The sequence below is a fragment of the Macrosteles quadrilineatus genome, unplaced genomic scaffold (assembly GCF_028750875.1).
Source record: "Macrosteles quadrilineatus isolate MER2022 unplaced genomic scaffold, UCM_ALF_1.0 Scaffold_4__1_contigs__length_99947679, whole genome shotgun sequence".
In the NCBI taxonomy this organism is placed as follows: domain Eukaryota; kingdom Metazoa; phylum Arthropoda; class Insecta; order Hemiptera; family Cicadellidae; genus Macrosteles; species Macrosteles quadrilineatus.
The window spans coordinates 8,923,924-8,950,428 of NW_026542597.1; the positions used below are offsets into that span (position 1 = coordinate 8,923,924).

Sequence of the window (26,505 nt, forward strand, 5' to 3'; positions counted from 1 at the left end):
CATTCCTTGGGATCAGCCCCAGTTGCTTTTAAAGTTTCCATGTTTTCCTTATGAAGAACATATTTGTTTACATTATGATCAGCTGGATAATTTAATTGCTGTTAATATTTTAGTTGCAATTTAAGGAAACCTGTGCTACAAAAATTTACTGACTTGGTTGAAATGAAATATTTACTATTTAAATTTGGGTTGGCTTTAAATATTACAATGGAAAAAGCGAGAAAGCCTAGAAAATTTGATATACAATAAAGATACCTTAATTAACACTGTGTTGCATTTCTTGAGTAATCATTGAAAGAGCCAGTTTGCAAACTATGGAACTGGAAACATAGGAAAGTCATAGAACACCACATAGTAGAAGAAATAGAAAAAATGTTTTTTTTTTTTATTTATAATCGTTATTATGGACTACGAACGCGGCTATGAGTGGGAAACATTTGTAGAATACACCAAAAACCATGATCAGCTTTGGAAAAATTATAAGATATTTACAAGAAATGTTGATTATATTAAACTGTTATGTACACCGTGAGAATTTCCATAATCTTTGAGTAGACTCTTTTAAAGTCATTGAAAATTAAGGCTTTTATTTGTTTTAAAATAACGTCTGTAATACTTGGCAATTGCCGAGTAACAGGTACACTAGTAATGACTTATTTCTTCACCTGCAAAAACTTTCAACCTGATGACGACCATTCCATGAATGGGATAAGTCAATGCAACATTGACCTGAAGATGTGTTTATAAACACAAAACAGCTGTAGTCAAACAACTACAATCGAGGATCACTTGACGGATACAGGTAATTTAAACCTTTTGTTGTAAAATGGACGTAGTTGAAGTGAGTCACCAACAGATTGCGTTGATTCAAATTACTAATTTTTGGGAACATGCAGGCTCTTTAAACAAGTAAAGCTGATAGGACAACTTGCATCTTTTATGTAAGTAACTCAGTGACAAAAAAATAATGTCTCAAATATTTTAGACGCTAGCCCGATTTGTGACTGCATCACTAAACTATGTTCTATTTAAATAAAAAACTGGCGACGAGTAAAACACACAACCTGTTGTTGATTAAATCTAATCCACGACCATCTGGTTCTTCAGCCAGGATTGTTATCACAGGTGATGATTAAAGACAGCTAATTTTACTTTCAAAACACCCAAAAGCTGTTGTCTTTTCTCAAGATCGAACAGTTCACTCTCTATTACCACTTACCAAACCAAGCAGATATATTATCAAATGATTCAATGAATTTTTGACAAGATTTACTTTCATAAAAGTAAATAATGCCAATATTGAAACATTTACACTGCTCATTATTCTTAGCTAACTCGTGTTAGATGAACCTGATTGTTAGAAGGTACCTTGATGCCGTTAGGGTCATACACGTGGCAGGTGAAGGGTCCGCCTTGTATGAGCTCGCCACTATGACGCACTGCTATGCTCCACTCCCCCGCCTCGTCTGGCTGGAACGTCGCCGTGTACACTCCGTTGCGCTCGTTGACCGGACAGTCCAACCGACGACCAGTGGGTGACGTGGCAATCACCTCTATGTGGCCACTGCGTGCTCCGTTGGAGTTCACCTGTAAAAGCAATGTGTACCCTCTAAATGTAAATACATATACTATCCTTCAGTGCCTACACCATAAGGTAGCTTAACTTTGAGGTTGTGTTTTAAACTGAGCAGGATCGATTCTAGACCAATGCAATTTGCATTGAGATATCTATTAATAATGCCAATGATAGGTCTACATAAGATTGTAGATTGGCAATTAAACAAGTATCCTAATTCAAATTGTATAACTAATTTGAGATTTATCTGGCCTATGCCAAAATTATAAAAAAGTTCAGCCAAAACACAGAGTTACAAGTGTACTGAATCATTTAATATTGCATGGATAGTCAAGGTCTTCTAAAAATTCTAGGTAGGACTTTTACTGTCTATGCAAATGTAAATTTGAAAGGTATCACAAACGCCTTTAAGGGAAAGAAATCAAAGCCAATAAAACTTTAGTGGATATGCTGGGCATCGACCTATTCCCTTTTAAAATGAAATCTAAGACACAAACTTAGTCTATAGTAACACACACCCAATCCAAATTACACAAATCTAATGGCTGGATCATGATTAGTGTTGAAAGAACCACCAGCCCCTACAGGTTTTCCTTTGCTAGCAGCTTTGCAGCTTCATGGACACTTACCAGGACCTCGACGATGGAGCCGATGGCGCAAGGCTCCATACCAGAGCCCGAGTAGTGGATGTTGGTCAACTCAGGCATGGCTCGGATGTGGAAAGGACATCCCTTGACCACATCTCCTTCATTGTACACCACAATCTAAAACATCATTCACTATAATCGGTCATCAGTTTAGATGAAATATTATCTTTGTAACATACACAAAGGATCAGTATTTAAATGATTAAATAAGCTTTTCAAATATTAGATAGGCTACTTTGATACCCATATATCAGCAGGACACTAAACTACTCAATCGTGTGCCAGTGTGTGTGTAAATTAAGGTATATTTATAAGAAGAGGATGAGTGTTGAATGAATGCTTTGTTGCTGAATGTGAATCACCTGGCTCTTTCAAACTTCAACTCTTCAAACTAGCCAGTTTCAAACTTCAAAAAAGTGCTTGAAAAGTATTCTGCTGGCAATTTTCATTTTACAACAAAACCACTTAAAATAAATATGTAAAAACTTTTGTCAAAACTCATACCTGGTGCATGCCAACATGTGTTGGAATGAATGTTCCTTTGCCACTGATACTGTCGAATGACAATCGACAGTCAACTCTCTGTTGCTCAGGACCAACGACTTCGACAGTGATGTTGCGACTGTCAATTTCGTCACTCAGGAATTCTATCTTGAAGTGGGTCTGCAAGTTGAAATATTGTTATTATATTAATTAATAAATGAGAACCAAAGTTAAATAAACATTTTTGCATATCCTTTAAGGGTATGAATAACTGATTTTAGTTTTACTTTAATGTAATCAGAGCTGGCCTTAGGCATGTGCGAAAGGTGTGGCCGCTCAGGGTCCCTCACCTCAGGGGGCCCTGAGGTTTATTTTGCTTTGGGTGTAAAATAGAAAAAATTTGAAACATGTGAATTTCTTGTCAATTTTATTAAATAAACGGTATCAGCAATCTGACACATACTTTCTCCCATTAGCTTTCCAACAGCCCTTATCATGGGCAAGCAGTGGGAGAACGTATGTATTGTATTTTATGGGGTAAAATCACAAAAGTTGCAATAACTCTTTTAAACTGTAATTTTCACGACAATGGAGGTTGTAATATTCTGTTTACAATTATAAGAACCATAAAATACTAATTAATAATTTTTGAAAATATGAAATTGTGACGTCTAAGATTAAAAATTCTACTAAAGTTTACCGGTGTGTGTATCCTGGTAGTGTGAGTATCGCAGCCGGCCGCCACAGTGAGAGAGGGTGCCGTGCGAGGAGGGATCCACTGGAAGTGCGCCGCGTACGCCATCACACCGAGATGTTCAACGTTGCTGTCCACCATGTCCTTGGCCCGTAGCAGTGGCTCCACACCGAGCTTACGACCGGAGGTAATGCCTGTGGCACAGAGAATACATGTGTAATACATTAATCATGCTTTTTTCTTTTATGTAAGGATGTTTATTGAACTTTTTTTCTGATCAGGAATCATTTTTTTATTAATTTGAATTCTGAAAAAGTCCTATACTTGGGTGGAATATCTATGTTACATTTTGTGACCTGTTTGTGAATCCATATGACTTTAAACTCAATTTTTTTCTTAGATATAAGCTTGCTATAAACCTATTCCTTTTCTAAAGAAAACTCATTAATCATATCAGAATCAGAATCAGAATCATCATTTATTGTCTTTCAGCATTACATACATGCAATAGACAGTGTCATTTTACATGCAAAATAAATAAAAAATACATAACATACAATTTGTTATGTAGGATGTTTCTTCTATTTATTGCCTTTACAAAACTATAACCTTCTACAACATTACCTAAAATTCAAAAAAGGAGGTTAAAATAGTTAATAGTGTCACTTTATAGGCTAGCTTCAATATTGATATAAACTTATTTCACATTACTAAACGAGCCCTCCCTTTGATATTTCATTTCAAGACTCGTAAAAAAAATTTAGCTGTAAAATTATTTAGAAAATTGCTGGAATTTTAATTTTAAATTCAAAAGACCTATCTTGGTCCCCAAAGATAGTTTAAATGTTGAAATAATAACTTTATTTAGCCATTCCAGATACTTAATCAAGGTAAACCCTCGTAAAAATATTTTCAATTTTAATAATTATTGTGATTGATCAACTACTTAAGCCACATCTTCCTAAAATAACATTAATAATAAGCTCTTGAGAAAATCTTATTTAAACATAACGAAATACATAGCTTTATTTTCATAGGTAGTACGATATTTATACCCATTCTACTGAATTTAACATTGAGTTTATGTTTGGCAATGAGAAGATATTTACTGACCATTGTTCAAGTTGGACTCCCAGACGGTCGGGTCGTTGCTGTGCTGATATCTAGCCGGAGCTCCTAGGGAAGACACGAGGTCACACAGAACACTGCCGTCGTTCCAGTCCCTCTGTAGACAATACATTGTCATTGGCACGACACATGAATAAACATCACTTGACAGTTGACTCACACCTGTATGTCACCTATTGACTTATTGGAGGTTATGTTTGTCAATAGTAAAATGAGATTCAATCAATCATTTTTTCATTCAAAACGTACACATTAAATTGTACATGAATGCAACTACTTTGTTATAAGAGACAAAAAGAAGGCTTAATGTGTTAGGAAAATCTCAGTAACTATACAATATTTCCTTACAAAAAAAAACTTGTTGCAGTAAAAATCCACACTAACTCGACAGCTGGTTAACTGAACAGTCCTTGTAACAGTCAACAGCTGACAGGGCGCACATGTAGCTGGCTTTGTCTTACTGTTGTGTTCTACTTTCAAGTTTTAGTTGTTAATTATTCAACATTTCTTAGAAGATTGTTCACTTAATGTGTAAAAATACTCATGTAAGTAATAAATTTATATATGTAAAAATTAATCTGTTATGTATTCATTTATTAAAACTAATATCCATTAAAAATTTCAATGTTCTTGATAGTTTGACAACCTCCGAGTCCACAAATTGTCAAGTAAGTGAGGTTTTACTGCACAGGTTTTTGGATTAAGTTACGTGAGTAAGGCTAAATAGTTGGAACATCTATATATAAAATCCAATGAATGTTTGTTTGTATGTATGTATGTTTGTTTGTCCTTTAAGGACTCCGAAACCGATCAACAGATTGTAATGAAACTTTCAGGAATTATTAAGCATTAATCAAGGATGGTTTGTGTGAAGTTTGGTACAGATCCGTCAAAAGGGCTCCGCCCCAGTGGCTCTGGAGTTTCCCATGTTAACCTTATGAGTACTCATATTTAAATGGAATTAAAGAATCTTAACAGCTGGAACAACTAAGCAATTTGATTCTGCGATGTTCAATAGCATTAAAAAGTTAATAAGTTTACCAACAGGGTGCAGCACGATTATTATTTTTTTTTATGACAACAGCTAATTTGCAGCCAAAAGGTGAGTGAGCGTAGCGAACGAACTTCTACCAAGATCTTGAAAATGAACAAGCATTTGACATAAAACCACATTAGGACAGGACAATGTCTGTCGGGCCAGCTAGTTTTTTATAAAAAAAGATTCTGAATTAGGATAGATGACGTTGAAAATTATTTTTCAACCAAGAATAAAATTTACGGTTGTACAAAACTTAGTTATCTATGACGCAAAATATTTTGATCAATGGAAGTACAGTTCAAGCTGGTGGAGAAGAATAGCATTAAATAAACTTTAGGCCTAATGTTTGCCTCCAGCGATCTTGCTAAAAATATGCACCATATTAGCTCTGAAATGAGTAAAAAAAAGGATCATAATTGCATCCCTATAAAATATTTTGCAATAAATAAAGGTAAAACAGTATCACAGAGGATACTTAATTTCTACAATCACAAATAATCACACATCTTTCAACAGTAACCAAAAGTGAAGGTTAGCTCAACTTACAGTGAAGTTGGAGACATGTTTCTCCTTAAGTTGTGAGTTGACCCAGCGAAGAGTCGCTCGGAAGCCGGGACTGTTCTCCTTCATGAAGTACGACAGGTAGGTCATACCAGACAACTCGTCAAGGAAGGGCGACGCGAGGTACTCCGGTTCCAACACCATGGGAACTCCAAACTGAGCGCGGGCCAGCTCCATGGCTGTGCGGCAGTTACGAACGCTGCGGAGGAAACATGTTCAAGTAAAGAGGAATGCTTGAAATCATAAACACCGTAAATCTGATAGGATAGATGCTGCTGTTCATCAGGTATCTGAAGTTGCACTGGCTCAAAAGCATTCAATTGTGCGTGAAAAGCCCACACAACAGGGCTGTTGCACTTAGAAGCACAGTCCACCTTTAATTGTCCGATTTAGGACTGTGTATTGTAGTCAATCAAAACAGAGCAACTTGTAACAAATATCACAGAAATGTGAGATTAAGTGTTTACGTGGGTATGTTATAAACTACGTGATAAAAGGCCTGAAACACATAGTTTTTAAAAATACATCCCACTTAATCATCTTCCCCACGCAGAACGTCTTAATTTGTTCATTGTCAAACAGTGTTAAGTCCTTTTCTTAATTCCTTTAATCACGGCTTTCTAGAGACACTCGTTTGGGTTGAAATATGTCCCTATATCTCAATGATTGATATCAATTAAATAATTGATATTTTAATGCAACGTGTTACAAGCCATAACTGACTAACAGCTTAATGAAAAATGGAAGCTTGGCCCCAAAGTACAAATGGCAACTCACTTCAGTACTTATTACAAGAATGGTCAAATTCACCATTGCATTAAAAAATAACTTTTACTTTAACATTCATGTATCCTTTTTAAGGATTAACTATTAAAAAATAGAAGGTGTGTGACCGATAATGCAATCATACCGGCTTAATGGGAAATCCTACAAAATTAACATGTGAATTTCAAAACATATCCTTGAATACATACAACCGTAAAATATTCAACTTTCCCTAACCCATAAGCTAACCGTTACAGTATTATACAGTACGGTACATAAGTAAGCTAAGGTGGGACAGTGAAGAACAAACATTTGCTTGGCAAACCTGGAGTGCTCATTTTGTCTGCAACCTCCGGCAGAGGTCATGCGGAGATAAGCTGAATTGTTATACAGGTATAACATGCAACTACGTAAACTGTGTCAGAATTTATCACCACCGTTATTGTTTGTTATCACAGGGAAGTGGCTAACTACGACATACTTTCATTTATAGATAAGGCTTTTAACTGATTTGTAAAGAATTTTATGTAAGGGTTTGATGTACTTTGTGCAATACTTGTACTTCATGTAATTTTGTTGGAAATGTTACACATAATTCGTTTTTTTTTATAATTGTACTCTTCCTCAAACATTGTTCCAAGGCTAAAATATGTGTCTTTCTGTTATAGAATTGTATAGCTTACCTTTGAATTAATTTGTTTTTCACCATACTGCAGCAAAAATGTCTTGAGTAAAAAAAAAATCAGCTGTACTTTTTTATAACTTTAAAATTTGTCCACATAATTTGCAGAAAAATACAGTCACTGCAATCTAACCACTAGACCAGCTTCATCCCTTTTGCATCCAATGGATTGCCATTTGATTATGGTTATAAAATACTACTAATCTCTCTATGTGTAGCCTTACTAACAAGCAACACAAAGACAGTCAACATTATACCAACCTATCACTGGGGTCCAGATGTCTCCAGTGAGAAAACAAGCCAGGCTCGCAGTAATCCAACAGAGCACTCAGGAATATACCCGAGTTCCAGTCTGTGGTGAAGTTGGTAACTCTGCATTCTGGTAGCACAGCCTGCAAGATAAGTGAACGTATATTGTTTGTCGCATTGAAATTAGAGTACAAAACATTGTATATGTCTGTACTTGTACAGGTTGTTCCGTGTATGGCTTATATCCATAAGGGAAACATATGTCATTTGATTACTTACGGAGAAGCAAAAAGAATTTCACTCGATTTTAACTAAACTTTAGTTCTAAGATTGTACAATTAAAAGATCTTTAATTCTAACCACAGTGAAACTATTTTGGACGGAAAGTTCCTTGTAAGTAAGATCCTCACTAACCTTTCTCATTAGATGAGCATCTAACACAAAGTGAGATCAATCATAAAAATTATTTTTTCCCAATGAAACATGTTGAATTCAAGTTCATTGTGTACTAGTGTACCTGTTGCTCGAATTCGAGCAATTGCATTACAGGCAACTCAAAGATTATGGAAATACTCACAATCTACACAACAGTTAGATATAATCAAAATATTTTGTAAATATCTTATATTTTTTCAAAAAGCTGATCTTGTTTTTTTAGTGTTTTCCACAAATTTTTCCCTCTCATAGTCGCATTAGGTTGTCTATGATAACGATTATAAATTGTGTTCTATGACCTTTTCTATGTTTCCATTGTTTGCAATTCGGTTATTTCAATGATTGCTCAAGAAATGTAGAACAGTGTTAATTCAGTTTTATTTTTAGCCTATATCAAATTGTCCAGGATTTCTCACTCTTTTCCATTCTAATAATTACACCAACCCAAGTTTCGTCTACAGATGCAATATGCCAACGAATATCACCTACGTACAATCTCCAAGAAGTGGTAAAAAAGGCAGAAACCAACCCATACAATAGATATAAGATAACTCCAAAAGAAAAGAGTTACTGTGATAATAGGATTTTCTACTGATTTGGTAATAGAACATATTGCAAAACATGACACAATGCAGAAGAAAATCCATTTTAAAATCAGAAAAACCCATTGCAAATATACTGTACTTCATTTTTAACAAATTCAATAAATCACAATTTAAATATTAACAGCTGTTTCATTAAAAAGTAGTGTAGAATTATGCATATGGTCGTAATGTAAACAAATCTGGAGGCAACTTTAAAGGCTTCTGGGGCAGAGCCCCAAGGGAATTGACCTCGTTCCTCTTTTGATGGCTCATCTACAGACCAAGACCTTTCTTTAGAGACCCCTACCAAGTTTCTACGCTCAGCCGTTCTCTCAAATTAGCTGTGACAAAACCCTCGTTTTCCTCCATAAGAATAACATGGGATGGGAATTCAAAGGCCACTGGGGCAGAGCCCCAAGGGAATTCACAATGTTTCTCTTTTGATGGCTCATCTACAGACCAAGACCTTTCTTTAGACACCTCTACCCAGTTTCTACGCCCAGCCGTTCTCTCTAAATAGCTGTGACAAAGAAAATCAGTTTCAAATTAATATATAGATTAACATTGTAACATTGTAGTAAAAATGTTACAGATTTTGTAAAGACATATCTTTGAACTAAACCCATACCATGTATCTGTAATATTTGTGAACAATTTCAAAGATAGAAGCTTTTTTGTGAAAATAGTCAACTATACTTTTAGACACAATTAGGTATGAGGGTTTATTCAAATGGCAATGACTTGAGTCTAAGGTGAGGTCAGGGGTCAAACCAAGCCCAAACTCATGACATCACTCAGATGAAGGTCAACCTGGTCCAACTGGTGCTGACACATTCCTCGTGTACTACCTCATTCCTACCTACCAGATGTACAGTTATAGTCTACAGCTGTATATACCAAGAGGGAGTATACCTCAAGAATCTCTGGGATAACTAATAAACAAGCTTTATTTGTAGTGTACTTAAATTCTTATAAAATAGTCAAAACTCGAAACTGTTTCATTGTTATCTAGTTGCTTTTTATTGAATAACATTGAAAGTGCGTAGTGGCATTTAAATACTTTAAATATCATTGAGAGTGAGAGAGGGATGGAGAAAGAAGCATGAGTGAAGGTGGGAAGAGTACTTTCACTGGTGATGACCCCTGAAATGTCAACTGGCAGCTGTATGTTGACGTTACATCACCTGAGCGTCTGCCTCGCCATTGGCAAACATCAATACAATGTGTAATAATACCATTAAAACAGACATGATAGACAGAGCGTCTACCTCACCATTGGCAAACATCAATACAATTCTGAAATCTATACTTTAATTAATTAATTAATTAAAAGGCAAAGCCCTCACTGACTCACTGACACACTCATCGCTAATTCTCCCACTTCCCATTTACCTAGGAGGCTGAAATTTGGTACATTGATTCTTTAGGCATTAAATAGGAAAACTAAGTTGTTTTTATTCTGATCGGACTCTCGGGCTCCGCCCCAGTGGCTCTGGAGTTTCCCATGTTAGCCTTATGATTTTTCATATTTAAAAGGAATTAATGAATCTTAACAGCTGTTTCAATTAAACAAGTTGGTTCTGTTCTATGATGTTCAATTGCATTAAAGTTACAATGATTACCATCAGGGTGCAGCACTATTATTTATTTTAATTAATGACAACAGCTAATTTGCAACCAAAAGGTGAGTGAGCGTAGCGAACGAACTTCAACCTGGAGAAGAGTTAGCGTAGCGAACGAGCTAACCTGAAGGCAAGTGAGCGCAGCGAACGAGCTCCAACCTAAAGGTGAGTGAGCGTAGCGAACGAACTTCAACCAGGACGTGATTGAGCCATGCGAACGAGATCATCTTGAAAATTAAGAAGTTAAACGGGGCAAAGCCCGCGGGTACAGCTAGTTGTACTATAATACCATTAAAGCAGACATTATATACAGAGCGCCTGAATCAGGAGAAGATGTATTTCTTTAGACAAAAACTTAACGATAACACAGGGTATGGTCTTTGTTTAGGTTGAAACTAGAATTATGAAGACAGTGGGAGTCCATGCCATTTAAATTTTTGTCGCCATAGAACATCTGACTGTAGTATGAAATAAAAATTATCAGCAGGAAAATTAATTAGCAATGATTGATACTGTGTAGTAGGTACAAAGTTAATACCTAATATTTACAAAGGTCTTTTAACGTTTAAACAACCTTTATTATGCAATGTGTTTAAAATTTTATACTTAATTTCAAATTACTATGTCAGAATTATGTCTAATCTAAAATACAAACAAACTATGCGTCTTAAATCTTTGACTATTAGTACCCAATAGTCAATATTTAAACTCTAAGCCAACTTTTACTTAAATCTACAAACTCTGTAATGAAAGCTGATCAACTGCTTCGAAGAAAGTACTCTAGCTATAAAACTAGAAGTGGCACTTAGTACAAGTGACCTGTTTGTACGGTAACTCAGGACTACAACATAAAAACTGGTCAGTGGAAAAAGTGTGTTGCTCAACGCCTTTAACTGAACACCTAGCGTTTAATAGCAACATTTACTGCCACTAACTCTCAGCGAATCACCTTTCTAGCTTACTGACATACTTATGATGAATGAATATGAATAAATATTAGCTATAAGAATGTTGTAAAATGATTACAGTAACTTATTTTTCAGATAAGGATGTAACATTGAAGGCAAAAAGACATGTGTGACACATAATTAATACTTTTTAATAATTGTAAGTATGGAATGAACGGGGGATGAGAATTGAACAGAATGCTAGAGAAATTATATTTCTAAAAAACCGGGAATAGAATTAGGAATAAAGAGATTGGAAGAAAGTACATGAAGACATCCTAAGAGGGACAGTAGAATAACAAGACAAAGATGGTTTACATATGAGAAGAATGTGAGAAAAAAGAATCCCCAAAATAGTCTTAAGGTGATAGAGGAAGGAGTTGAAGAGGAAGATCTAGCTCCTTTCATTGGTGAGGTGAAGAGGGATGTGATAAAGAAATGAGAGACACAGTTAATGGTGGATAAAAAAGGAAAGTTGGATAGATGGAGAAGATAGGAGAGGCAAAGTCAATGCCTAGACCCATCAATTACAAGAAGAAATCACAGTAGTCAAAACAAATAGAGTCAACAATAAGAGTCTAGCTTTATTATACATACTTGTAAAAGTCAAATACCACTCACTCACTGATCACTATATCTCAAAAACTATAGCCATAAAACCAAAGCCAAAAAAAGTGAGGGATTGGCATGGAGGTTCCAATCAACATCTAGGTGTGCAATAAGAAGCGTTTTCAAGAAACTCCATTAGGGCTCTGCCCCAGTGGCTTTTAAAATTCCCATGTTATCCTTATGGGGAGATTTGTTTACATTTCAACACATGAATACTTTTGAATCTGCACTATTAATTAAGGGAACAGCTGGTTATATTTTATTACATGAAATGCAAATATTTACATTATTTTTGTGGCTTGAAATAGAAGAAATATGTCATTACTGTACATATATGAGACCATGTTTGAAGTGTGAGATTTATCGAGCACTTTAAATGGTCAAGAATATGTATAGACCTGTATAGACCCACTTTCACTCGTGTTTTGAAGGTTAATTTTGCTACACAAAGAATAATTATTTTCTAAATTACAAAACTCTTAGCATTTTTTAGGTTATGCCTTAAATTTAAAGTTAATATTTACTTTATTTGTTGTGTATTGAAACAGTTGATAAAACAATAACAAATATTTTTTGTTTGCATAGGCAAAATCTAAAAAAGATAGTAAACATTACTTTCGCATAATAACTTGAGGCACTAGATATACTGCGTGCGGCCTTGGGCTGCCTCAAGTTAGGGTGGCGAGGACTATAATGATAGATTTTCGCAGGTGATAAACATGCATCGAAAACAGGTCCTTTCACAGTAGTGTAGCGAAAAAGTGTTTTACTGCATAACACATTTTTAATAGTTAAATGAAATAAATCAAATTAAATAATAATAAATTAAATTAAATAAAAAACAAGAAGTCTAGAAATACTCAGGTTGAACGTAACATTTTAATTTTTAAATTTTTGTGAAGGAAGCTACGACGGGTTTGCTAGTCTTATTCATAAAATATACTTAACTTAAGTAAACATTCTGTTTAGTACTAACTAATGTAGAACAATATAGGTAGGATTCATACCTTAAGCCAAGCCAACATGAGTTTCCGTGGAGGGAACTTGGACCGTCCGATCTGGTAGCGGACAATGAGCGACCAGATCAATCCAAGGATCAGCTTCAGATTGCCGTTTACTATGTCCACGTTACCTAGAAACATACAATAATTTGAGTACTAGCTGACACACTTATCCTAGTATCATGTAGCAGACAATAAATTACAAATTTACTTATTGAAAGAAAAACATTTGGGCAAAATCATTGACGAATGAAAGAGTTTTCTAACAAAAAACAGATAGAGCAGTAAATCATTAAATAATACACCAAACTAAATATCAAATAGGAGGAGACATTAGTTGGTTTATTACCATCACTCTTTCTGAATTATTTATCCTACTGGTGTAATTTTATCTTAACTATGTTGTGTGGTTTAAATTGAAACCATAAGGTATGAGGGAATAGAAAAAAATTAATAACATATTTATCATTGATTTAAAACAGTTTTTATTTTTTAGAGAAAGATATTTTGTTACAATCTCATTGATAAACAAGATCTTTGACAAGACAAATTGTATCAAAATTGTAAATTTGTTACCAACAACCAGGCACCAGTTTGTATGCACTGGGAGAAGTATCAGTGGTCATACCATGGGCGTCTCATTTTAAAATTTCTAGTAGGTACTTTTATACTTTACATCCATTCAACCACGATTCATCATTCCATGGTATGAACAAAATTATGATAATTAACAATAATTAGAAAGTACAATAATTTAGATTTTCAGTCAGATAATAAATGATACAAACCACTTTTATAATCAGTCACGGGAATGTGCACCTTCATGGTCACTCTGATAGCTAATGGAACAAGCAAAATACAAGTCTGCTTCAAGGTTCAGTTTAGCAATAATTATCAGCTGTAACTGTGAGGAGGATTTGTGGAAGCACAATATTACTTGAGAATCCCAGGTGTTATTAATTGTATGACTATGAGTAGATTTGTCTCTTCTTTAAACACTTAAAATTGTCTGTGTTGAACACACTCCTACATTCAAAGTAAAATAACCGATAAAAATAGGAGAAGCATCATTTGAGGACCAACCAAAGCATCTTACAAACATTTCAGCCATCCTTCTATGTTTTCAGCATTTGATTTAGGTGGGCCCCTCCCACATCTCCGCCCGACAAATAAATGTTTTTTGTCAACAACCAGAGGTAGGAAAATGGACTCTGGTTAATATTTATTGATGCCAAACATCCCATATAGCCAGAATCCATGAGTTAAATATTTTTTTATAATTTACAAGTCAAAGAAGTAATATGTTTTCAGAATTTATTTATTAATTATTGATTTCTTCTCAAGAACCCCAACAAGGACTCTAGGAACATTCAGAATTGCATTGCTAAATACAAAACCATTATATCATTGGTAATTTCCCTCACTATGACCTTGAAAGTGTCTGGGAGTTGTAGCTACTGCCATGGAAGAGTTCACACTATTATATTAATCACTCAATATCACTTTCTTTAAATACCCCCACCATAGCCTGACTTTCTATACATTTGCATAGACATTGCCTCACTCCGAGCATTTAGGCTACTTCAGATTACACTGTATATTGTCTGCAGATAAATAAACGGTTTAACTTTCCCTGTAAACATAATTAATTCAATTTGGCAGTAGAAATTTAATACTTTGTTTACAGCTTATTGTTAATTGGCAAAACTGAGGTTTCGTAAAGTGTTTGTCTTCATTGTTCGGATTAACCTTGGAGAGGATTAAAATTACACAACTGAAAGTGATTTCCCAAGTGAATTTCAACATTAAAAAGGTAAATTGGTTAACTTTTTGAAGGGGGTTGAATAAATGGATGGTAGAAATGGAAAGATAAGGGGTTGTTTAAATTGAATGCAAATTGGACAATAAAACATTGCCTGTTTTCCATGAAGGCTAGCTCCCATGGAGCTTCTGAATCCTAGCTCCCATTAGGGAAAACTAGTACTGACTAGTATCTAGGGTGACAATTGTTCAAAAAGATGTGGAAAGTGTCAATTAATTCTACATCTCATTGAGTTTTAATTGTCTGGTTAGTTGAATGGTTTGCCTTCAAAGCTGAAGGTTGCTGGTTCACTTCCAAGCAAGATTGATTCTTTACCTTGATGCCTTTTGGCATAGGGCTATTGGTGCTTCAGGATTTAACAAAAGTTCTACATTAGATAGTCACAAGACCATAGCGAGAGATTATAATCAAAGGTGGAACCAGTTGTAGGCCCAAAAAATCAATGACCCAACTACAGGACTAACAACATTTTACGAAAATGGAAAGAAAATCGTACAAGATTTGGGATTGCCAAAAAAGGTAGTAAGGTCACACAATTATAGTTTCCATAAGGAAGTTTCATTTTGGCTACCTGCATATATAATTCGTATTAATCAGTCAGCCTACTGTTTCCTTGATAAATTGACCATCTGTTTACCCACCGGACATCATCCATTAACCAGTTTTCTAAATCGCTTCGACTTTGACATATCAAGGAGTTTTCTCTATCGTGTTTGGAGTGATCGGGCGTCAACATCGCCGTATTCGTCCGTCACAGTGACACGGTTCCGGCGGAAGTGTCTTCTGATGGTCAGCTGTTTATTCAGCGCAGCTGGTCAGTTGCTGTCTTCAAGGTCACATGACCATCGCGCGTGACCGGCGTCCATTGTTTTCTTTCTGTTTCTCGGTTCCCAGGCCAATTGTGTTCTTCACTGACATTTTCCGTTTCCAGATTAGTTGAGCGGTTTACAAGAAACGTTGCCTAGACTTAAAAACTTAAGTCTATAATAATAAAACAAGAGAACTAACCAAAATCGGGGGTTTTATTAACCGACTTCCCCACTACCAACAAAAGGAGGAGGTTCTCAATTTGTTTGTGGCGATGTTTTTTTTATTCTATGTATGTTCACCAATTTCTCTGTGATTCTTTTACCGATCAGTGTGGTTCCACCACCAAAATAACCAGGAGAGTTTCTATTAGGTACCTTATATATTATGTTTAAGTATAATATTTGTTTCGGTGAAAAATTCTGAAAACCTTAAATATTCAACATTTATTTTGTTTACATTTGTGCAGAGAAGGCAATAAATAATAACATTCCTACAGCTGTTAGTTGTTATTCCATTTAAATGAAGCTACAGACAATTCTTCATGAAACAGTTGCTTCATATTGATCAATAAACTATTCCTTGCCATGGAGCCTAAATGAATTACATTGAGAAAAATGCATTTTGTTTTGGTTACTATAAAAAATTTATTTTAACGTTTGACCTGATTTGTGTATACAGTAATTCTGTTTTTAGTATGGAATATTCTGACTTACAAAAACATATATGTTTCAGTTAATAGCTGTATTATATTGGCAAATAAAGGTGTATTGTGAAAACCAAAGCATTCGTAAAACAGGTCTAAATATAAATTAAATGCAATTATTCCTTACACGACCTAAGAAGTGTGACAGTGCATAATCGTCAATTGTCTTAAAAGTGTTAAATATTTTAATTACTAAACATGCATTTGCAGATGTGGAATGATTATTGATATTCTCTACCCAGTTACAATATCATATCAATACTATTATGCCTGCTTCGGAAAGTCCTAGAGGAAGATGATTTGCAATTTCCACTAGGCTATATCTTGATCAAACAAAACCACCTACATGGCTCTTGCACCACTTTTAGCTGAACCAATCTTTCATATACATATTTCATTTGCAGATGTGGAATCTATCTATATATTAATAGGCAAGCATGTTTCTTTAAAACCTTTTTTCTCAGCTCGTGTGCATCGTAGGGAAAATCTACGCATACCGTTAGAAAGCTATTTTCCTGTAGGTGTGCAGAATCCCTTTATCTATCTATATATTAATAGGCAAGCATGTTTCTTTAAAACCTTTTTTCTCAGCTCGTGTGCATCGTAGGGAAAATCTACGCATACCGTTAGAAAGCTATTTTCCTGTAGGTGTGCAGAATCCCTTTATCTATCTATATATTAATAGGCAAGCATGTTTCTTTAAAACCTTTTTTCTCAGCTCGTGTGCATCGTAGGGAAAATCTACGCATACCGTTAGAAAGCTATTTTCCTGTAGGTGTGCAGAATCCCTTTATAAATTTAAATAGGCTCAAAGATAAGCGCAAAAAATGAGTTTAAAGATTTGAAAAAATTTACATGGATCTTATGCGTTGCCATGCTGGTGACAAAATAACAACGAAATATAAACAGAAAATCAAAACAAATGGAAGAAACTCCAATCACATGTTTTATTTACAGTGTGGGGTGAAAATAGAGAAGTGAGTACATTACATTTTTGGTCGAGTTTCGACCACTGGGCGACCTCTCGTGTTTATTAATATTCTCTACCCAGTTACTATAACCATAGACAAAAAGAATTAAATATAGACCGTCAGCTGTGCTGCGGTTACCATAGCTTCTGGCGCACACCGCTTGGAGCGCTATGTATTTACGGCGTACGCGCTACGTAAACTACAGCGGTGTGCGCAGGAACCTATGGTAACCATGGTAACCGCAGCACGGCTGACGGTCTATATTTAATTCTTTTTGTCTATGCTATAACATATAAATACTATTATGCCTGCTTCGGCAAGTCCTAGAAGAAGATGATTTGCAATTTCGACTAGGCTATATCTTGAGCAAACAAAACCCCCTACATGACTTACACCACTTTTAGCTGAACCAATCTTTCATATAATATTTTCCAAAGGTACTATACGTGTTAACGACCAATTTTCCACTTTTGAGAGATTTTTTTGTGCTGGTAGCTGAGGAATAACTTTCATATTGTTCCAAAAGGCTTGAGACGTTACTGTATTTCTTTATATAATGTAGAAGTACACCGATTGCAGGAAACGATGATGTCTGACATATCAATGTATCTAGAAAAGACAATTAGTTTTTCATTAGGCATAAGGGAATGGACATTTCTTTCTTTCTTAAGGAATATCTAAAAATGTTTATTTTCATACCCATTGATTATGTAACCTGAACAGGTGACTCAAGCAGTATTAAAATAATGATTGTTCTGTGGAACTTTTGATTGTGTCAAACAGTTTTGCTTATCAAAAATCCTCAAGTAATTAATATACAGTATAAAAAATTATACAGTCACTAAAAATCATGAATTAATTTATTTTTGTAAAAAATACAACCGACTTCAAATGCTCTAAAAAGAATGAAATAATTTCAATAAAGTAAACTTTTGTATTAGGCAAGCTGACGTATTTCAAGTCGGCGCGGCTCAAACTGCAAATATGATTGAAATTAAATATTGTGTGTGTATTTTGAAAATGAATAAATTGTACTGAACTGTTTTGTTTATATATTAAAGGAAATATTTTCTTGTATTTTATGTTTACTTCAGAATAAATGCATTATGAAAATAACACACACAAATGTTCTATATGAATAGGAAAATAATTTAGTTTGATTTTATGATAGGGAAAAGAAGCTAGTTTAGTATTAAAACGTTACTTTTCTAAGTTAGAAACATTTAAATGCGTTATAATCTTTTTAAAGATACTCGTTAATACCACTATAATGCCGATCTCTGATTACGGTAATAAAATAACACTTAACGCATAACTATTAAAAAGACATGCAGATTAACACCTCTAGTTATAGATAGTCACCTGCAATATGGACACCCTCTTTCAATTTTGTTTCAAAAATCATCATAGAGTCGCGCCGACTTAAAATACGTGAGCTTGCCTAATACAAAAGTTTACATTATTGAAATTATTTCATTCTTTTTAGAGCATTTGAAGTCGGTTGTATTTTTTTACAAAAATAAATTATAGTAAAACAATTCACTTTTTGAATTGCATAAATAGACGCTGTTTTCAAAAAAATGTAAAAACGAACGTTGGAAGAAAGCTCCTACTTCCACCACGGACAAAAAATCTTTTTCACTACCGGTAGTTGAGATCATACTTCCGACAATAACGACCAAAATAGCTGTACATTTGGTGTTCATACTCTAGTTCTTCTGATCAGCTGAAAAACGAGGGATCAAGCGTTTATTCCAGCAAGGCCATCAACATTTTATTGATGTTATCTCATGCTTTAATTAAATTAGTTCATTATGATAATATTTAACTATTATATTTATATTTATTTTATGTATATTTAACTATTGTTGATTTGCTATACATTGTTATACTTTGTTATTCGTCCACTTTGTTATCCTGCTCTTTGTTACATTGCATTTTGTCGTCTCGTTACTAGTCTTTTTACTTATTTTATTATATTATTATATTAATTTTATTTATTTACTAATCATCGTTGTTACTCATTGTTAGGCTACTTGTTAACTTTGTTATTTTAACCGTAACGATACTTGTGTCTGCCATCTCATATATAGGCGCAGCGTCATACTTAATTTGTGAAATTTTGTAAAATAATATATATTTTGTATATGTTATTGTAAAAAGGTGTTGTCCGTTGGAATGAATTCATGCTTTCCTTTACCATTTGAAGTAAAAAGTTAACTTGCAGAACAGTTGTCATATCAAAATATCACAATGTATACTTGTCTATACACGTTTACGTGAAAAAAATTACTTATCAATAACTAATATTTAATAGTTCATGGTGCAGTGTTTGCAAAACACATTAATGATGAAAAAATTCCCAAGTGCAGATTGATATAACTATATTAGCTGAAATAATTAACAGCTAGGGTTTTTTTTAGCGAATTTCCCTATAGGGAAGTAGCTATTACCGTAGGTCTCATGGTAAGACTTAGGCCCGGGACCGATTTACTTTTTCATTTTGATGTCCCCAGAGGCCAAAAACACCACTCGTTCAAAATTTTATATATGTGTATATATATATATATGTGTGTCCGTGAACACGATAACTTGAGCAATTTTTATCCGATTTTGATAAAATTTGGTTTGAAGGTGTAAGGCGGGATAAACTTGAATGAGTTCGCGATCCATCATGATCGGACCATGGGAACAGGGTTTTATGGGGTAAAAATTGGTTTTTCTCACTTTTGACCCTCAAAACACAAAATTTCCCAATTTTTCTCTAAACCTTCTTAAAGAGCTTAAAAAAACAAACAATTCAGTATATCAAAGTGTTTTTGTACGGTTATTGGTTACGGAGAAGACTAAAAAAATGGTAAATTTAAAATTCCCATGTTATTCTTATGGAGAATATTGTAAAATTTTGTAGTTTGCTTGTTTATGGATATCTTTTGATCTAACTTGGCAAATATATTCATTTTATACTAAGCAATAATTATTTTACTTAAAATACACACTTTATTAGTTTCCTTGTAGCAGCAAACCTAGGTACTCGTTAAACCTAATGTTATTTAAATAGATCAATTGAAAATCAATTCAGCCAAATGGAAATTCGCATAGGCGTCAGGTTTGCTGCGGCGGGGGTATTTTATTTCCGATTAGGATGTTTTAATTGTTTAGCCTACAAATGCGTACAAACCAGTATATCTCTTAGTACACATTTGTTTACCTTCATCTACAAACTAGGCCTAAAAGGTACTACAGTAGGTCGTGCAAGGACACTCGGCCCACCTCTACCGCGCCTCATTGTTGTCATCTAGATCTACACAGTAACTGGTTACCACACGGCTCATCGATTACACATGCAAACTCCACCTAACCTACATACACATACGTTGAGTACCATCTCTCAGTAGCGTCTATATTCAATGATACTGCATACTCGAAGAATACAACTAGATAGTTAAGTATAAAGTGGGTATAGTGTAGTGCTCAACTAAACTAGTACGTTGTCGGTTCGATCAAGAGAAAGATTAGTTTCATGACAAAAAACGGATAATCATTCAGTAATGAAGCTATTATCTCATCCATTCCACTTATATTTCACTCATATCCGACTTAAATGTGTTTTCTGGTGTATAGGTGTTGTGTTATATCATATAGTCTTGCATTTAAATAAAAAATATCAATAGGTTTTTGGTGGATGGTGTTTACATTACAGAGAAAGTTCCCCATAAGAGATGAGTGGCATTTTTTCAGTTTCGTACAGTTACGAAAACTGGTCCAAATGTTGGTTGAGATAGTTTCAAACCACTTATGTGAATAAAGAATGTGGAAGATGCGAAATAAAATACTTTAATCTACTTAAAAACGCATTACTTCTCATCACGTTTAAACACCGACAATGTATAACCACTACAATGAACAACCCGTTCAAAATAAAAATCCAAAGTTAAATTTTTGTATTTCTTCGACTGTCAACCAAACACAATCCGTAGATACAAAGATGAAAAGAAGCGCGTTCGGTCCGACCGCGCGTTTAAGTCTACAGCGGAGGCGACTGTATAACACAAAGCATTAGCACCTAATGAAGGGTCGGTCAGCCCTCAATGCCAATGTGATGGTTTATTATGGCAGAGTGTTAATCATTCCCACTCCCATCCCACACTCACACGCGCGGGCACACGCACACACAAACCCACAAGCTCCGGCAGTATGAGTACCGTAGAATGGGGTGAATAGAAACACTTTTTGACTTTTAAGCTTCTGTAAAACCGATATTTTTAATTTTTTAATTTTCAACACTAGCTCATATTTTCGGTCTTGAACTCCTCTACTCAAACCAGTTATCAATTTTTTTTTCTTTTTAATCATTAAGCAGAAAAAAAATAAAATATGGCTGTTTCTATTCACCCCGCACTTTGGGGTGAATAGAAACACTGTGTTAAATTGATGATTGTTGCTTTTCCTCACTTACCAGGGGCAATAGAAACATGAAATTTATGCTTGTTAGCTTAGGTTGTTGTAAATAAAAATATTTAAAGTTAATTAACACATTTATTTATAAGTACGAAGTATAAAAACGTCGTTTTCATAAACCCTTATCCAAACAAATCGAAGAACATAAATGACAATGGGTGAAATCAGAGTAACAAAATCTTACATAGAAACCAACTAAATGAAGAGTAAAATCAGACAAATCTTCCTCAAAATACAATACTCCCTTAAATCTACAAGTTGTACACGGCTTGGGAGTTGGAAGCCGATCGTATTACGTCATCGACTTTGAAGAGGGCCTCTTAATCTGTCTCTCAGAACTTGTTGGTTTGCGCAATTTTCTTGATGAATCTTCCTATTTATCCTTCCTCGTCAAATTCAATAACTTTTGCAACATATAAACGATAGCAAGTTTTGTTTTTCCCCATTACTTTGACAATTACATGATCATGAAGGGACAATTTTGAAGACTCACTGATGTCTTGAGCTAGGTATGCTCGTTCTTCTTCATCAAATTGTTCGTCTTTGTCACTTTCTTCCAGTGTGACTGATGTAGAATCATCTTCATCTCTGGTATATTTTTTTTCTTTTTTGGGGGGTTTTCTGGGCACCACTGGTAAAAAAAAAGTGTTTCTATTCACCCTGGTTTTGCAAAATCATGACATAACCTAAATTAAAAATAAAGTAAAAAAATATAGTTTATTCTAAGGCTAATCTATTAACACACTTGGTTTTAAGATACCTAAGACAATATAAAAAATGGTTATTAACATAAATACATGTAATAGGATCATACTTAGAGAGAAAGTTTTGAAAAGAATGTTTTTCGCCAAAATTTTCAAATGGTGTTTCGCATCATCCAACATCCAAAGCAGTGATACCAATATGCTAAACTAATTTTTCCCATGTAGATAGGATATGGTTATAATGGGGGAAAATAATTCCCTTATATAAAGTCAATGTATAACAAAGTTATAAAAATGTGAATCATTCATTGAAGTTTTGTTTCTATTCACCCTGTTGTTTCTATTCACCCCATTTTACGGTACAGTATTACCGAGCCTAATAAATGCACATAATACACGCGCATTGTTTTATTGTTTTAGGAAACATAGTTTTACTTAGAAAGTTTACAGGTAAAATATAACAGAGGTGGAAGTAATAATACAGTTAAACGAAAACATTGTTCAGATAATGGAAATTCCCAATTCTACTTAGAATAAAGGTTCGTTGGCCCTTTGAGAAAGATCTATTGGGACAATGAATTATTTCGCTATAACTGAGAATATTTATATGCTTTTGAAAGTGTTCTTAACAAGTAAGTTTAATCGAATTAGTGTAAAAGAGAAGATGTTTCAAAACCAAATACGTTCAGATGCTTACGTTCCTTATTACGACATATAATAGCCTATATTTAAGTAGATTAACACTATCATTGTATCTCCCTAATCAGGTAAAGGGGGCCAACACTCTTAATTCATTCAAAATGAAAACCTTGGCATGTAAATGCATTTAAGTTATATGAAGACAAGTGTAAAGATACAAAATGTGAAAAAGTTTGAAAAGAATTGCTAATAACAAGATCAAAGCCAACTTGCATCGTTCATATTCCCCGTTGATAGACAGACAATATTGTCTAGTGAAACTTTTCAATTCGAGTACGCATATGCAAAATAAACTCAATCATAGACTAACCAGCACAAGTAGATTTCTCATCCTAATGGAACAGCTGAAGACAATTTTATTGTTAGTTCTGTACGGTTTATGTTGAGGTCGTGTTTTGTTTACAATTTGTTTCCCGTTAATACAGTCATTTAAAACCTCGTTTAACCAAATAATACGATCTAATCATAAACAATAAATTGTCCCCTAGTTATTTAAGCAAACAGTAAAGCACAAATCAAGAAATTAACCCTAAAATAATATAAACAAAATTTCGTCGACACTAGCGCCCAGTGTGGCGTACATGAACTAGACATGAAAAACGAGCTTCAAAATTCACAATGGGATGAGAAGTCTACTTGTGTTGGTTAGTCTATGACTCAATTAAGTAATAATGAAACAAAACATAAATGTAAACTTTCGCGTGGGTGTACAAAATCTAAGAACGAAAAATACACTAAGAACACAATTTTGGTCCTTCGTGCCGGATGGCTTTATAACGCAGTAACGGTCCGAATACAATATACACTACCTGATAAGTCAACGAATTAAATACCGGAAACACTAACGATTGGGAATGTGAGTTAGTTAGTCAGGTGTAGCAGTGTAGGAGGGAGCGAGGCCTATCATTGACAACTCCAAGAATGGAGCGATCCGTGGTCCCCGTGGGCGCTGCATAACTCCGCCAGACGGAATACCCATCTGTGTATATTTTGGTAAATTGGGTTTAAAGTCAGTTTAAGGATAAAATCATTGTTTCAAATGAAACCCACAAAAAAAATCTGTTAAGTAAAACATTTACAATCTGATTTTTGATGTTGCAGAAAACTATAAGGCATTAATTTCTGATTCTCATAGAAATGAGTGAGAAATATATAGTGAGTTAGATAAAAGGAAATTTTAGAATGTACAGCGAAAATTAACCACACATTTGCTATCTTTCACCTTAAGAAATAGATCATAGATAATATTTTACTTTACTTTATTATTGTTATAAACAAAAACCAGTAACGATATACAACTCCCCACAGAAACAGAAGTGTCGTACCCGAAACTATGAAGAAAAGTTGACGTAAAACAATATTATGTATAATATATTGTATGGACTAAAAATATTCGTTTTAATATAATATGTGGTGTGAATGTCTTAGTTAAGGCGTCAAAATGGCAAAATTAAGCATAACCTTCGACCATGGATTGAACTGTACGTCCCATTCCCATGCTAACGTTGTCACTAGTTTTAGAAAGAAAATTGCTTTCTATGAAATATATAATTCCACTAATTGTTTCTAAGTTTTTATGTATATTCTTTTTATTTTGTGCAATGGTAATTCACTGAACTGTATGTTAGTGTTTTACACTGTACACTTGTACGGAAATAAAGTTTATTTTGATTTGGATTTGATTAAATTATGTAACTTTAGCAACCAACAGAGCGCGCTGTTGGTCCAAACTTAAGGATCGTTTACTAAGGCATATTTTTCGTCACAACATCACAGTAACAAAAACTAAAAGATAATAGAATCTTGACTCTGGAACACTCTTTGAGGGTATCGGTATTCAACTACTATTTTCGATTTGGATAAGAATTTTGAGCTGGTCCACAAAAGGGATGTCTAATTCAATATTCCAAAGTCATTGGACCTAAATCTACTCTTTCATTACAAACCTAGTCGCTCGTCAGAATTTACCAAACGTCAACCTGCACAACAGATTGCACAACAAAGGCCCACTGAAGTAGCAAAGAGACGGATGTGGGGAAGGGTGGTGAATACCTGTGAGGACATGGGACGAAAAGTGAATTAGTGCAATCAGCTGACAATCGGAACTAATCAGCTGACTCAGGACTTCCGGTGAGGCAACAATTAAACGCCCACTTTCCCCACTTCCGTTATCAGTCTCTGTTCATCTCCCTTGGCATTGGCAGAACCATCGATGTATCGATTATATGTAGAGTATTATACATTGATGGGCAGAATACACATTTTGTACACTGCATTTTGCGGCTGTGCTCTCTAACAAACCGAAGACCATTGATTATGAACGCTCAGTTATTTTATAGCATTAGTAATGTTTAGAGTCGAAATATTAATCGATGAACAAGTATCCGCCATAGTTGGGATTTTCTGAACAACCAATAAAGTAAACCACCTGTTAGTGTACCAGGGGTGGTGACACACTTTTTGAGCTTATCATTCACATATAATAATACACAGAATATATAATCAACTTCTTTATTCTGTGTTACGAGTAAAACTACTGCACCTCGCATCCTAGGCCGGGGCCACACTCATCTTATCTCGCTGAATTTTTTCCACGGGCGTTACCCGTGGGTTTGAGAGATACATTACGGTATATGGGGCAGGCCACACTAGAGTAAAAACGTCCGTGAACGCGTTTGTCAGTCTCACTGGTTTTACCAGCGAGACTGACAAACGGAATTGCACGTGTATTCTCTACTAACATCCCACGGGCGTTGCACGTAAAACTAGTCGCGGGGCATTGCGGCTTATGGGAGTGAACACACTCATCTTAATCTCGCTGAACTTTTTCCACGGACGTTTCTAGTTTTAACCTGTACAGAGAGCGTGGAAGGGGGGGGAGTGCGTATCACGGACACGGACGATTTTTATTGCCAGTGTGGCGTGCTCTATCAGTCTCGCTGGTTTGCCCGAAAAACCTATCTCGTTGACGAGTGTGGCCACGGGCAAACTGTTTCACGTGCGTCGCACGTGAAAACGGAAAAAACAGTCTCGCTGGTTGAAAATTACAAGTGTGGCCCCGGCCTAAAACGACTGATCCTAACACCGCCAGTGTCTAAAAGGATATACAAGAGTCGGATATGTGTATATTTTTTTATCTATTTTTAATTATCAAAATGATACAATAAAAACATCTTTAAAATTTTCAAACTTTTATTTTTGAGTCCGTGTAGCAATTCAATTGTAAATAATCTTCTTTGAGATACTTTAATTAATTATAGATTATTAATTATATTAAGTATAAATGGTAATTACCAATTTTGTGACTCCGAGT

At 34.8% G+C, this 26,505-nt stretch overlaps 1 protein-coding gene across 1 annotated transcript in view; it reads right to left on the bottom strand.

Annotated features, from left to right (window-relative positions):
- The window catches only part of LOC128992511 (filamin-C), a 143,066-nt gene that overhangs the window by 72,372 nt on the left and 44,189 nt on the right, over positions 1-26,505 (bottom strand). The window contains exons 2-9 of the mRNA XM_054416119.1: positions 13,029-13,153; positions 7,837-7,967; positions 6,114-6,327; positions 4,514-4,625; positions 3,407-3,594; positions 2,728-2,886; positions 2,206-2,340; positions 1,369-1,587 (exon numbers count right to left, since the gene is read on the bottom strand). Coding sequence (XP_054272094.1) covers positions 1,369-1,587; positions 2,206-2,340; positions 2,728-2,886; positions 3,407-3,594; positions 4,514-4,625; positions 6,114-6,327; positions 7,837-7,967; positions 13,029-13,153 — 1,283 coding nt within the window. The remainder of the gene's footprint in view (positions 1-1,368; positions 1,588-2,205; positions 2,341-2,727; positions 2,887-3,406; positions 3,595-4,513; positions 4,626-6,113; positions 6,328-7,836; positions 7,968-13,028; positions 13,154-26,505) is intronic.